This window comes from Malus sylvestris, chromosome 10 (assembly GCF_916048215.2).
Source record: "Malus sylvestris chromosome 10, drMalSylv7.2, whole genome shotgun sequence".
Lineage (NCBI taxonomy): Eukaryota > Viridiplantae > Streptophyta > Magnoliopsida > Rosales > Rosaceae > Malus > Malus sylvestris.
The window spans coordinates 2,619,248-2,635,000 of NC_062269.1; the positions used below are offsets into that span (position 1 = coordinate 2,619,248).

At 39.2% G+C, this 15,753-nt stretch overlaps 1 protein-coding gene, 1 long non-coding RNA gene and 1 pseudogene across 5 annotated transcripts in view; 2 read left to right on the forward strand and 1 right to left on the reverse strand.

Moving 5' to 3' along the window:
* Window positions 1-1,402: 1,402 nt before the first annotated feature.
* On the forward strand, window positions 1,403-2,630 carry LOC126586717 (uncharacterized). Its single transcript, XR_007610876.1, has 2 exons — window positions 1,403-2,302; window positions 2,365-2,630. It is a non-coding gene; the product is annotated as an uncharacterized LOC126586717 (long non-coding RNA).
* Window positions 2,249-15,753, reverse strand: part of LOC126586712 (germin-like protein subfamily 1 member 11) — an 85,082-nt gene continuing 71,577 nt past the window's right edge. For 3 of the 4 annotated variants that reach the window (XM_050251651.1, XM_050251650.1, XM_050251649.1), the window contains exon 2: window positions 2,249-3,030. In XM_050251651.1, the coding sequence (XP_050107608.1) occupies window positions 2,477-3,030 (554 nt within the window). In that variant the 3' untranslated portion in view covers window positions 2,249-2,476. Of the gene's footprint in view, window positions 3,031-3,340; window positions 3,546-15,753 lie in introns of those variants that run through there. The other variant, XM_050251648.1, reaches the window with a different exon arrangement.
* Window positions 5,522-10,174, forward strand: LOC126585421 (uncharacterized; annotated as a pseudogene).

The following is a 15,753-nucleotide window of genomic DNA, read 5'->3' on the forward strand; positions in this document are numbered from 1 at the left end:
AGGCAACTGCATACGATTTCAGAGTGCAACGTCATTTCGTCCTTCGTCTTCATCACCATGACCTGAACCGAAGCAATCGGTTCGACGCCGCTAACCGCGAAGGTCTGGAACTTCCTCAGCCCGCAGTGCAACCGTCGCCATGGATTCAGGGAAGAGAAGGGATGTAGGGTGCCCAGAAACATTTTTTTTTATTTTTAAAATTGAGTGGGTCGGGGGTTGAGGGAGGGAGAGGGTTAGGGGTTGAGGTCGGGGTTGGATTTGCAGTAAAGGCCGAGAAGGGAGGGAGAAGGGATGACAGTTGGGGTTTTGAGGAAGAACAATTTTTTTAAAAAAAAAAAGAAATTAATACTTTTATTATTTTAATATTTTTAATGACACATGGCGCTCAGTCATTGTCCACATAGGCGCCATGTTATCAGTTAACGGCAGACTTAACAGTTTGACTAACAGATGTATGAGATTATCCCAAAATTAACACTTTAGGTATGACTCTAGGACGAAAAAAACTTAATGTACTAAATGTTGAAAACCATAAAACATGAGGGTAGTAAACAGTATTTTGTCCAAAATTAAAATTTAGAGAGTAAACTAACCAAGGAGAAGCACAAACTAGTGAGAGCAGCCATGCACTAACCAAACCACTTTGACCAATCAAGCAATGCTGAAAAGTACGTAAAAAACAAAACCATATCTTCCCTTGGTCATATTAAAGGCTGACACATCATCTGCACTTTGAGTCTATGGAAAACATGTGAATTTACGCGAATAAATCGAAGAAAATTAAACAAATTCTAACGAAAGTAAGAAAATCGCACAAAAACTGAAAGGAGAAGAAAATTAAGAGAGGAAAATCGAATTCAAATGCTATTTATTTCTTCAACACAAAAAAAAAAAAAAAAAAAAAAAAAAAACTCAACTGTTAGGCTTCTAGTGGTACTCATGCTACCTCTCAATCGAATTTCAAATTACACATGCATATTGTTTAGGAAAAAAAAATTGAGTAGCTCGGTATTTAACTTTGGCTTCGCTCATTTACACTCCTAACTTCAGCAAAAAAAAAATTAAAATTAACAATAGCCAACAACCCAAGACTTAAGGTTGTGGTCTAACAGAGGGTTTGAGTTGTTTGGGCTATGTATGGTTTGTTAATTTGTGAGAATTTTATGCGCTTTAATTTAGCTCTTTTCAATTGTTGTTTTCAAAGTCATATTTACATGTTTTATATGTATTGTGTTGAACTTTTTTTAGTTTTGAAGAATATGGTTATTTCATTGGGAACTTTAACGAAAAGCACCTGGTACTGTTCACTTTAACGAAAAACCACATTTTTACACTAAAAAGTCAATCCTGGTACTATTCACTTTACCCTTTATTTTGTCCTTATCATTAAAACTCAAAGTTTTCAAGCGTTTTTCATTAATTTTCCTTATTTCATTATGTGTATATATGAACAAGTCCCACTTTTTGGTGTTTAGTTAAAGATAACTTCTGCAAAGGGGCAACTGGGAATGCTTAAAATAGAAGCAGTACAACTTTTTGGCGATGTACAATCAGGAGGATGAAAAGAAACTAATTAGAAGTTGTACTAAAAGGAGACAATTAAGTTGTTAAAGGTGGTTTAATGTGATAACATTATCAATAACTTTAGGTTGGCTATAACTAGTGAAAGTGTTCATCAAATATTCCAAGTTTATTGTTTTATATGGATTCGTTCTACCAAATTGTTTGCAGCTTCGCATTGATGTTGACAATTTGTCTCAATATTCTGAGGTATAACAGGGTAGATGCTCCTCCTGTGATTTCGAGCTTCACCATAGAATTAAAGTTGCGTAAAAGACTTTTTATTATACACTTTGCTCTGCTTAGAAGCTGTTTTTCTGCTCAGTCGGGGGTAGAAGCTGCTTGTTCAGCTTCATATATATTTGATCCTCTGTTTCTTGTTTTTCTGTTAATATCCTGGTGCGTGTGTTTGTGTGTGTGTGTGTATATATACACATTGTTAAAAATTCCACAGTCCCACATCGGTGGGTTCAATGAAACTCAATGGGTTTAAATAGTATTACCTTACTCTAACTAATACCGAGATTTTTTGTAGTAAAATCTCACACCTGACAGATTAGGCAAGTGGTAAAGTTGGGGATAATATCGGTGTCGTTAGAGTTGGGAATATATCTAGTTAGTTTTGATATATTTGTCATCTTTTAACTCTCCAAACTCCAAGAGGTCTCAAAGATAACGCACACATCAATGAACACAATAAAATTATATTAATTGGTATCAAAATTCACGAAGGGACAATGAGGTATACATAAGCAACCATCTTATTCAATTAATTGATATCAAAATTTACGCAGAGACGATCAGGTATACATAAGCAACCATCTTATTCAATCAATACTAGATCATACTTGTAGGTAGTGAAAAGCTTTAACACATCCACTCACGCACGTGGACCATTCCTTGGCCCTTTTTGTTATCAGGTGTTTTCGTACCAGACCTGTTTTTGAAGATATGTAACCATTTTGTCATCGAGTTGGAAGGCCTTGGCTAGAACATCAGGATTGATGGAAGGGTTGGCGTCAAACAATGCATTTGCTATGGTGATGACTCCTGGGTTCTGGCTGCTAAAACTAGCAAAGGCCACAGCACTGGTATGTCCCACATTCAGTTGGAAGTGAATAAGACCGACTGGGAACACAAACACATCTCCCTTGTTCAACACCTTGGTAAATAGACGATGATCCGGGTTGGTCGTTACGAACCCAACGTAGAGTGTACCTTCCTGGACAAAAAGGAGTTCCGAGGCGCGAGGGTGACTGTGGGGAGGGTTTAGGCCGCCATTTGGTGCATAGTCTATGCGACCTAGGGATAGACCGAGAGTGTTTAGTCCTGCTATTAGGTCCACATTAGCAAGTGTCACCTTTGAACCCAACGAATTTTGTGTGTTTCTTGGAATTTGAAGTCCAGATAAGGAGAAATCATCTGCTGTTACAAGCTGTGGATCCTTGCAGAATTTCCCGTTCACAAACACTGCCATTACACGCCAAAAACAAAAATTAATTAATTTATTAATATTAATAAGACTAGGTACATGATTAACATGAACAATATATATGAGCTTCTATTAAATAGGTGCCAAATTGTCAATAAATGTGATATGAACGTACAAGAAACTAAATATGTATGCACTAAATAATAACGTCCTCATATTGTTCATATGCATGCTATATACATTTTCCATGCAAAGTATACAGAAAAACAATCTTCATACAAAATATTCCCAATGGCTTACGAAAAAATGATAGTAAAAAAAAAAGATATTTGTATATTAATGCTATACCCCCTAATTCGGTGTCATTAATTGCAACGCAGAAGTCCTGGAGGGGACCGGGGTCAGAGCTAGAGACAAGGGAGGTTGCGAATGCCAAGATGGCAACAATGCATACGAGGAACTGAGAACCTTTCATGGCTAACTAGGGTATAAACTTAACTTAAGATGCCTCAAAACTTGTATTAATGTGTAGAGGGTGGGATGAAAATCCTGTATGGTGCATATGCCTATTTATAGATCGGAAAGAATTACTTGGTCTTGGCTATACTTTCACAATCGAAGCACGTAAACCCCAAAATATTAATATCCAGAAGGAGGTTAAGACTTTGTTTGATGAAATATTTTAGTCGGTATTGACCGAAATTTCTTTCCCTCATCCATACATGGTTCAATTTCTTATATCCACATAATCTTTTTGAGAAAATTAATTAATATCAAAATTTTGAATATTTGACAGTGCAAAATTTAAAAAAACACTAAATCGTCTAACAAATTTTTTTTTTTTTAATATGGTACCCACACGTATAACTGCGCTGTTTAACTTAGGGTTTCATTTGAACTATACTTTCCCTTCTATATTAATACTAATTACTGGGGACAAAATTTTTCTACTCAACTTACTAAGTTTCAAGTTCAAACTCTCCCTTTAGAGTAACTTAAATTGTAATATCACTTTGTAATAAAAAAAATATAACTCTACACAAAATGCTTAAGCGAATTACAATTTCAAATACAGATAATTGTGAGTACTACTACTTCAAAATAGTTATTCCATACTCTTTACTTTTTTTGTTACGTTTTACACTAACATGATGCCAAATGCTATTTTAGTGTAACAATACTAATTTCCTTGAATGATTCTTTGTGTTTAGCACTTACATGCTAACTTTTTAGTTTTCATTTAATTACCTTCTCTAAACGGCTATTATAGCTGGTATAGGGTCAGGTGAGAAATATTCATGGGGATAAAAACCATGTACTAGGAATTGGAGATATTTTTCGATGTACCATAAAGACCACTAACTTTTTAGTTTTCATTTAATTACTTTCTCTAAACGGCTATTAGCTGGTAGAGGGTCAGGTGAGAAATATTCATGGGGATAAAAACCATGTACTAGGAGTTGGAGATATTTTTCGATGTACCATAAAGACCGCTCAGTATATCAAATGTAATAATATAATTGATTGAATTTTTTTAAGTTTCAAACCATTTTGTTATTATACTTATGTACTTAATCGTGTTTTCGATTTCTAAAGAGTTTTGGGTTTAGACTAAAAGAAATAATAGTTAAAGGTGATGCGATATGGATATTAAAACGTGCAATTAACATTGAAGTTGGCAAGTTTGCCTCAAAGTTGACAATTTTGCCTCGAAGTTGGCAAGTTTGCCTCAAAGTTGACAATTTTTCCGCAAATACTGACTGATACCAAATGCTATTTTAGTGTAACAATACTAATTTCCTTGAATGCTTCTTTCTGTTTACTACTTACATGCTAACTTTTTAGTTTTCATTTAATTACCTTCTCTAAGAGCAACTCCAATGTGGGAACCTTCTTTCAGGCTTTTCACTATTCAATCCATCATATAAACGGTAACCATTCTTAATGAATAGTAACTGTCTTTTGTATCTCCACCGTTGCATTTGAATAGCCTTGGCAATAGGCAATAAAATATAATATTTTTTTAAATAATGCTGAATAATTTTTTATTTGTAATTTCGGATAAGATTTTTAATCGTTCTCGTTGCGCCACGTGTCATTATCCGAAAAGGAAATTATTTTAAAAAAATTTCAGATTTTTTTTGGATTTTTTTACAATTTTTTTTAAAATTTTTTATTCAACTAATTAATCTATGCCGTTAGATTTAAAAGAAAATTGAATTCCAACACTCCAGATTGTGCTACGTGTCATAACGATAACTTTTCTTAATTTTAAAACTAGCTTTTTTTATAAAGGAGAATAATATCAATCGTTGATCTCAGATCCAACGGTTGATATTAAATAAGATTTTTTTTTACCGTTGCAAATCGAACGGTCCAAATTATATAGCCTTTGAGATCCAACGATAACTTTGTCAATTTGTAACACGGGCCCTGGCTTCTGAAAAGGTGTCGGCTGACGTGCCCCCACTCACGGGTGAGGCGCAAGCGCTTGACAGAAAAAAAATAAAAAAGTGGGCTGACGCTAGGATGACGTTAGCCCTTGCGTCATATCCACTCGGGCTCGCAAGTTGGCAATTCCTCACAGGCTCGGAGCTCGGGCCTCCACTCTCCCACGGGCTGCCCACGCTGAAGCTTCAAGGCCGGGCTGTCTGGCCCTTTTTCCTGGCTTGTCCCCCGAGCAAACTCCCACGGTGGAGTTGCTCTAAGGGGCAATTAGCTAGTACAGGGTCAGGTGAGAAGAAAATGTTTATATATTCATGGGGATAAAAACCATGTACTAGGAGTTGGTGATATTTTTTCAGTGTACCATAAAGACCGCTCATTATATCAAGTATAATAATACAATTAATTGAATTTGTTTAAGTTTCCAACCATTTTGTTATTATATTTATGTATTGAACCGTGCTTTCGACCGTTAAAAAAAAAATTCAAGGAGTTTTGAGTTTGGACTCAAAGGAGTAGTTAAAGGTGATGCGATGTGGATATTAGCACATGCAATTAACATTGAAGTTGAGAAGTTTGACTCAAATAAAGTTGACAAGTTTGAAATATTTTTTTCAGTGTTCGGTTGCTGGTTGCTGGGCACAGAGGAATTCAAAGAGACAATTGAGCAATAGTAGGGAAGAAGAAGGGGATTTGGGGTTTTTTTTTTTCACTTTTCTTTAAATAATTATTTTTTTTAATTTTTAATTTTCACGTGGACCCTTTAATGACATATGGCATCTAGTTATTATTGGCATTGGCACCACATCATCAGTTAACAGAAGATTTAACAGCCAGACTAACGGCTGTATGAAACTGTCCCAACATGAACACTTTAGGTATGACTGGGATAAAAAAAACTTCATGTACCAAATGTTGAAAACCACGAAACTTGATGGTCGTAAACTAATATTTACCCTATTATATATTATTTTATCTTATGACCGATGTTGGATAATATTTTCCAACACGTCCCTTGACACATCCCGATCCAAGAATCAAGGCGTGTTGGCCGTCACACCTTGATTCTTGGATCGGGGCGTGTCAGTTTGGTATCAGAGCCAGGTTTTGATCCTGAGACCTGTGGGTTCGTCACGCCTTGATTCATGGATCGGGGCGTGTCACCCCTCACAAGTGGCTCCACACGAGATCACAATGGAATCCAATTCCCACATTGAAAATGGTCAAGTCATTATACGAAGCTAACACAACTTAAGAGGCGAATTTGAGCACAATAAATCGCGCTCAGAACTTGTCGAAAGAATAGTTTGCTCTGATACCATGATAAACTTTATAGCCTATGCAGGACCACCACTAATATCACCGATATTGTCCCAACTTAACCACTTATTACTAAGTTTGTTCAAAAAAGAAAGGCACAACTAGGTGTTAGATTTTATCACAAATGCCTCGATAATATTAGGAGCTAATATTATTCCAAAGGCTAATGCTAGATATGAGCTAAAAGTTAGTAGGCCATGCATTTTGTTTGTTATCAGAATGGTGGTGGAGGTGAGCCCCCATGCCCACATGATTTTCAGTCGTTCATTTCGGATTCAATGGGACTCACAAATTACGAATGAGGATTCTCTTCGGATTCTTTTTGTGAAGATTTAGATGATCTTTTTTCGTATCCGTTTATTGTAAATTGTACAACTTGTTTTTATTAGGTACTATTTATGTTCAATTTTAAATAATAATTTTAAAATAATTTCTAATCATAAAATGTACGATAAATGAATCTGATTAATGAATTACTGATATTATCACAAAAAAAAAAATACAAATAAGATCCTCATTCGCAAATGACGTGGCCACAAGGAATTGTGCGTGCGCACACACAAATCTCGAACTCTCGACTCTTGAGTACTCTTAACAGCTACAATAAATAATGTATAAAAAAAGGGTAAATTACAAAAAATTACTTCAACTATTGGTGTCACGATACTTTTATACCTCATCTTTTAAAATTGACAATGTCATAACTCATAATACGAATTTGTGCTAATGTCAGACTTTCGTCAGTTTTTCTATTAATTTCTCCGTAAAGTGCTGACGTGGCTAGAGACGGGACCCATTTTTTTATTAAAAATTTAATTAAATATTTAAAAAATTAATTAAATATTAAAAAATTAAAAAAAAACCAAAAAAACCCTCATCAACCAGTGTCCCCCATCCCTAGATCCCCTTTTCTCTCTCATCTCTCTCTCGCCTCTCTCTTCTTTCTCCCTGCAACTTGCACCCCTAAAATCCCAAAACCTAGATCCTTCCCCACTTCTCTCTCTCGCCATGCCCAAAACCCCCTAAACCCAATTGGGGTTTTTCATCTGCCATCCCCTTTCCTCTTGTATTCTCTCTTATTTTCTCCCTTTCACGCTGCAACAACAGCCTCGTCGTGGCGAAGACCTTTGTTTTCTCCGCCCCTTATTCTCCTTTTATACTGTTTCCCTCAATCCCCCATCATTCCATCCTCCCCCTTCCTTCCTTTCTCTCTGCTCAAATTTTCTCACTTACCAAACAGACGGAAGCAGTGAAAGAGGGGGCAGCGATGTCTTTCTCATCCGCCGCTCCCTCGCTCAAACCCTCAAAATCTCATCCATAAATTCTCAAAATCGAACAACCCGTAGGCCTCCAACGACCCGGAAACGACGTTGTAGCTCCGACTGGTCCAGGGCTCGTTGATAAAGAAGGTGCTATAGTCTATCAATGACCTGGTAAATGATGCCAACTTCGACTGCTCCTCCTCCGGTTTCTCCCTTTAGGCCAAAGACTCCAGCCACGTGGCGCTCGTCACCTTCCTCCTCAAATACGAAGGCTTGCAGCACTATCACTGCGACCGCAACATCTCCATAGGCATGAACATCGTCAACATGTCCAAGATGCTCAGGTGCGCCGGAAATGATGACACCATCACCATCAAGGCTAACAATGGCAGCGATACCATCAAGGCTGACCGAACCATCGAGGCTGTTGTTGCAGCGTGAAAGGGAGAGAGAGAGAGAATACGGGAGGAAATGGGATGACGGATGAAAAAACCCAAGTGGGTTTGGGGGGGTTCTGGGCATGGTGAGAGAGAGAAGTGAGGGAGGAAGGAGACTTTGGGTGGGTTAGGGGGTGGGTCTCCCATACAAAAAAATATTAAATGATTTTATATTTTTAGTCTTTAATATTTAATTATTTTTAAGCCACGTCATTATTTAACGGAACAGTTGACTGACCAACTGACGGAAGTTATGAAATTGTAATAAATTCATAGATGAGGTATGACATTGACATTTGTTTATACCATACTTAGGGCCTCCATATTTAGACCTCGTATAAATACTTGGGGACTTAAATGTAATTATGTAATAAAGGAAGGGGCAAATATGTAATAAGTGAGAGGCCCTTATTCTATAAAAGGACATTTCACCCTCACAATTAGATAGGCCATTTTCTTAGGCCATGGGAAGAGCTCTCTCACCCTCAGAAGCTCTCTTCCTCATTCCCCTCACCTATCAGAGAAATACAATAATCAATGTGGACGTAGCCCAAACCTTGGGGTGAACCACGATACATCTTGTGTTATTTACATTACTTGCAGATTCACGGTCGGATTTACGTTGTTCCAAGACCTTCGGTTTTGTGCATCAACATTTGGCTCCGCCTGTGGGAAACGACACAAAAAGTTATGTCGGTTCTCTTTCATTTTTTTTCATCTCATCATCGTGAGACCTCATCACTGTCCACCGTGGATCTACAAAACCCACACAGAGACACAGACACAGAGCTCGTTCTCTCTCTGAAATTCCAATTTACAGAGTTGTTTTGTCTTCCACTGTTTCCATCTCCCAAAATCTCTCTTCCATCCATACGTTTATGAAAATTTCTCTCTTGCGTTACTAGTCAAAGCAAAACCCTAGTAAGCATGGCCGGACCTTAGCCTGACCCCACCAAGGTTATCAACACCTAGTTACTTTGCAGCTACTACGGCCAAATCCTCTCTGTTACCCCGACGGCAAGCTCCATTACCTCGGAAGAGCAAACCCGCATCCTTGCCGTTCCCCGCTCTACCTCATTTTTCTGAACTGTCTTCCAAGCTGACTGAGTTGTGTGGGCCATCTGTGACGGCCATCAATCTATGCTATCAACTGCCCACCGAGGATCTCGACGCCCTCTCCAAGACGGCGCTCCGACCCGTTCCCAGTCCGCCCACATCATTATCCTTGGAGAGTCAAACATGGCCGCCAATTCAGTCCGAGTCGCCGCCGCCCAAATGACCTCTGTCAACGACCTTGCCACCAATTTTGCCACCTGCTCTCACCTCGTCAAATTGCTGCCGGAGCAAAATTGATTTTGTTTTCGAAAAGTTTTTCATTTATTAGTGCCAAAGATGGTGACAGTCTGAAAATAGCAGAACCTCTAGAGGATCCAATTTTGCAGAAGTACTGCTTCATGGCAAGAGAATCTGGGATTTGGTTGTCACGTGGAGGGTTCTAAGAAAAGGGATCGGATAATAAACATTTGTGTAACACCCATGTTGTTGTTGATGATGTTGGAAACATCAGAAGTACTCATAGAAGGATTCACTTTTTTGATGTGGATATTCTTGGTGGAAAGGTGTACAAGGAAGGCAGCTTTATCGAACCTGCTCGACGAAGAAGAAAGGTTATTGAGTTCATATGTCGGGTCGGGGTAGGAGTGGGATCCAGTTTCTGATGAGGATGAAAACTGATTCAACCGAGTCGACGAAGAGGAAATGGGTTGATGCTGAAGCGACAGAGCCTTTTCTAGGAGGGCCAACAGATACATCATTGCTAAAGAGCTTTAAAAGTCACGTTGTTGCAACAGTTTGGAATAATGAGAAATTATTGAGCATTTTACAGTGGTGCAGTCATGTGAGATGGATCGGCTCACATGTCGAGAAAGCAAAAGCAAAGCAGAAAACAAAAGCAAAAGCAAAAGCAACGCACCAACGATATGCAACTGTCGAAGCTTTTATGTCGAATCCTTTGTTTTGAATGATGTAATTTATTTTTCTTATCTTTCACAGACATTTGTATAACCCCATCAGAGGGTAAAAAAATAGGGCAAAGCCCAAAATAAATGGGCTGGAATGTTATGTGGAGGGCGAAGGCCCATAAGCCGCTATTATCACCAATCAAGTGATCGAAAGTACGCCCAGTACTACAAAAATTATTCGGCATCCCGCCGCTATTATCGTTAACCAGGTGATCAAAAGTACGCCAAATACTATAAAAAATTATTCGACACCCCGCTGCTATTATCGCCAACTAGGTGATCAAAAGTACGCCCAGTACTCCAAAATTATTTGGTAGCCTACCGCTATTATCACCCACTAGGTGATCAAAAGTACGCCCAGTACTTCAAAATTATACATGAGCACTACTCATGTCAATCATACATAGACATTCATGAGCATTACTCATATCAATCATACATAAACATTCATGAGCATCACTCATGTCAACATTCATGATCATCACTCATGTCAACATCCATGAGCATCACTCATGTCAATCAACATAAACATTCATGAGTATCACTCATGTCAATCAGTTTCAAAAGCTTTATTTACAGAGCTCCAGCTTTAAAATCTTCATTTACAAAGCTCCAGCTTCAAAAGCTTCACTTGCAAAGCTTCACCTACAAAGCTTCAGTAGAGGGTATATAAATACCGCCTCCGAACAACCGCCACTTTGGCCCATACATGGATTCAATTTGAAGTCTCCAACCAACAGACACTATTGACCGAAGACTTGGGGGACTACATTATGTACCATATATTGGGCCGTAATTGGGCCTCATGAAAAATACTTGGGGGACTCTAGCCCATTATTTATGTATTGAGGAGCGAGCCCTTATTTTATAAAAAGGACTCCTTCACCATCATTAGAGAGCATCAACTCTAGCCCATTATTCATGTATTGAGGAGCGAGCCCTTATTCTATAAAAGGGACCCCCTCACCATCATTAGAGAGCATCGCCGCTAACTGAGCAACGGCCTCGCCGCGAACATCACTCCTAACCCATCACTTATGTATTGAGGAGCGAGCCCTTATTCTATAAAGGGACTCCCTCACCTTCAACGCCACAAGCCGAGCCAACCAAGGCAACATAAGCCATAAGCAGAGTAGCCTCGCAACATATGCTACTTCTAGTTGAGCATCATTTCAGATTGGGCACCGCCTCATATCGAGTATCAGTTTTAGACGACATCTAGTTACTTCAGCCCACACATGGATTGAATTTCAAGTCTCCAGCCAAAAGACTCTCTTGACTAAAGACTTGGGGGACTACTGTTTATACCATACTCATGGCCTCAGTATTTAGACCTCGTATAAATACTCGGGGGACTTAAATGTAATTATGTAATAAAGGAAAGGGCAAATATGTAATAAGTGAGGGACCCTTATTCTATAAAAGGACCATTCACCCTCACAATTAGAGAGGCCATTTTCTTAAGCCATGGGAAGAGCTCTCTCATCCTCAGAAGCTTTCTCCCTCACTCCCCTCACCTCTTAGAGAAATACAATAATCAGTGTGGACATAGCCCAAACCTTGGAGTGAACCATGATACATCTTGTGTTATTTAAATTACTTGGCGTTTAATACAAACCAATAAGGTTTTGCTGATGGTGAGAAGGAACAAGTTCCCAAGTGCCATTTCGGATCAATGCATTAAATTCATCGGACATGGCAACACGTCAATGAGGGTCACGTACAGATTGAGAAACACACATTGGTTCCAATTAGGGGATAAGAAGGTGTTTGGTGGCAACATATAGGAGTTTGGGTTTGAAAATAAGGTTTTTGGCACAGGTAGTCATGGGGTGATTATTGTGAGGGTTTGGTGGAGGAAAAGGTAGGTGATTTGGTGAGGGTGTGGGTAAGGGGGCAGGGCAGGTTAAGGGAAATAAGATAGAGAATGTGGATTTGAGGAAGATGGCTCTAGGAATGAGGATGGGGCATGCAGATGGCGAGACTCCTCCGAGGCAGATGATGACGTAGAATGAGAAATTGCCTGAGTAAGAGATGAGATGGCATCATGGTGGGGTGGCATTGTGGAATGGACGAAAAGAACCGGGGTGGCTGAGGGAAGAAGAGAAGACAAAGTGGCAATACTTTTTGACGACACACGAGGAGATGTTGGATCATGAGAGGAAAAAGGAAAAGTGAACTCATCGAATTGGACATAACGGGATATAAACAGACAATTAGTAAACAAATCGAGGCACCGATAGGCACTTTAAGATAGAGTAGCCGAGAAAGAGACAAGGGCGTGAACGGGGTTCTAGTTCATTAGAGTTGTAGGGTCTTAACTATGGAAAACATAGGCATCCAAACACACAAAGTTTGTGATAATGCGGAGTTTGTCCAAAAAGAGTGGTGTAAGGAGAGACGTTGGTGAGTGTTTGTGTAGGCATACGATTGATAAGATAAACAGCGGTTCAGAAGACATATGATCAATATGAGAGGTATAGAGGCATGATGGAGGAGTGTGAGACCAGTTTCAACAACATGGCCATGTCGACGTTCAACCATGCCATTGTGTTCGAGAGTATGGGGTGGGGTAGTAAGGTGAGTAATAACATTTGTGGCAAGAAAGTTTTTGAGTTTAACAAATTCACCACCCCCATCAAAATATAAAGATACAAATTTTGTTTTGAAGTAATTTTCAACAAGGGATTTCGTGAAAACAGAAAAAAATATTGAATAATCGTCATAAGCTAGCCACAAAAAATGAAGTTAGTATAATGTTTTGAGTCTGGCTGAATAACTTTCAATCATATTTTTACAAGGAATAGTACAATCGGATATACTAGTTTAGGAGTGACTTTACACGGAAAGTAATAAATATAAACAGGTAATTAGCAGCAGCTATATATAAAAATTAACAATTAGAGATTATGTAAAAGTCAACGATTGATTTGCCTAGCTGGGATGCTTAATATCTGGAGGAGATGGTGGCGTCATGGCTGGTGTGGGAGTGATGGATGAAGATGATGAGACTTCCCTTTTATGCCTCTGCAAGACGGTAGAGTCGTCGGTTACATCGATCTTAGACCGAAGAAATTGAAATCGAAGACGAAACAGTGGTTTAGTCAAGGCATCTGCAAGTTGATCAGTGGTGGAGATGTAGGATACTTGAAGAAGGCCACGAGTGACATGATTACGAACAAACTGAAAGTTGATATCAATGTGTTTCATTCGATAGTGGAGTACTGGATTGGCACAATAGAAGGTTGCGTCAATGTTGTCATAGGAGATTGTAGGCTTGGTGGAAGAAGAAACACCAAGTTTGTGGAGCAATGATTGAATCCATGTGAATTTAACGACGGTGCAAGTAATGGCACGGTACTCCGCTTCAGTGGAAGAGTGAGCAACAAAACGTTGTTTTTGGGAACCCTAAGATATTAGATTTCCGCCAAGGTAGATAACATATGTTATGGTAAAGGTGCAGTCATCACGATTGCCAGCCCAATCCGCATCGGAAAAGGCATATAAAATAGAAGAGAAGGATCGTCAAAGAAAGAGGCCATGATAGATGGTACCTTTCAAATAGCGAAGTAGACGTTTGAGAGATTACCAATGAAGAGATGACAACTGGTGCATAAATTATGAGAGCTTGTTAACCGTAAATGAGATGTCGGGATGAGTAAGACTAAGGTTTTACCGAGGGTGAGAAGGAACAAGTTCCCAAGTGCCATTTCGGATCAATGCATTAAATTCATCAGATATGGTAGCATGCCAATGAGGGTCACGTACAGCTTGAGAAAAACACATTGGTTCTAATGAGGGGATAAGAAGGTGTTTGGTGACAGCATATTGGAATTTGGGTTTGAAAATAAGGTTTTTGGAACAGGTGGTCATGGGGTGATTATTGTGAGGGTTAGGTGGATGAAAAGGTAGGTGATTTGGTGAGGGAGTGGGCAAGGGGTGCGGGGCAGGCTGTGGGAAAAGGAGATGGAGAATGTGTATTTGAGGAAGATGGCTCTGGGAATGGGGATGGGGCGTGCAGATGGCAAGACTCATCTGAAGCAGATGATGACATAGAATGAGAAGACCAAGTGACTGAGGGAAGAAGAGAAGACCAAGTGGCAATACTCTTTGACGACACACGAGGAGATGTTGGATCATGGGAGGAAAAAGGAAAGGTGAACTTATCGAATTGGACATGACGGGATATAAACAGACGATTAGTAGACAAATCAAGGCACCGATAGACACTTTAAGATGGAGTAGCCGAGAAAGAGACAATGGCGTGAATTGGGTTCTAGTTTATTAGAGTTGTAGGGTCTTAACCATGGAAAACATTGGCATCCAAATACACCAAGTTTGTGATAATGCGGAGTTTGTCTAAAGAAAGTGGTGTACGGAGAGACGTTGGTGGGTGTTTGTGTAGGCATATGATTAATAAGATAAACAGCGGTTTGGAAGACATGATCAATAGAAGAGAGGCATGAAGGCATGATGGAAGAGTGTGAGACCAGTTTCAACAACATGGCGATGTCGACGTTCAGCCATGCCATTGTGTTCGGGAGTATGGGGTGAGGTAGTAAGGTGAGTAATGCCATTGGTGGCAAGGAAGTTTTTGAGTTTAACAAATTCACCATCCCCATCAGAATATAAAGATACAATTTTTGTTTTGAAGTAATTTTCAACAAAAGGCTTTGAATTTAGTGAAAACAGGAAAGACATCAGACTTAAGTTTAACTGGATAGAGCCAAATATATTTGGAAAAATGATCAATAAAAATAACATAATAACGAAACCCATCAATAGAAGAATAGGGAGCAGGACCCCAAATGTCACTATAAATAAGATCTAGATGACCCTGACTAGTGAGAGAAGAGACACCAAATGGAAGCTTATGGCTTTTATTACATTGACAAGAAACACAAGTGCACTCGACATGAGACTTGGAGAACACAGATAAGGAATTATAGGTGATGATGTGTTGGAAAGTGCGATGATTGGGATGATCGAGACGACGATGCCATAAAGGTTTAGAAGCCACCACACCCACCATAGCACAAGGTTGAATTGTTGAATGGAAGGAGGAGTGTGGCCACACATATTCATCATCCTTATTCGGGCCTCGAAGAAGGCTCGCCCTCGTGCTTAGATCCTTCACAAGGAAAAAATCAGGAAACAATTCAATAGAGGTGTTGTTTTGTTTATTGAATTTGGAAATAGAAATTAAATCCTTCCGAATCGAAGGAATGCACAAAACATAAGATAAGGAAAAATTGGAAGGCGAGGGGGAGGGAAGG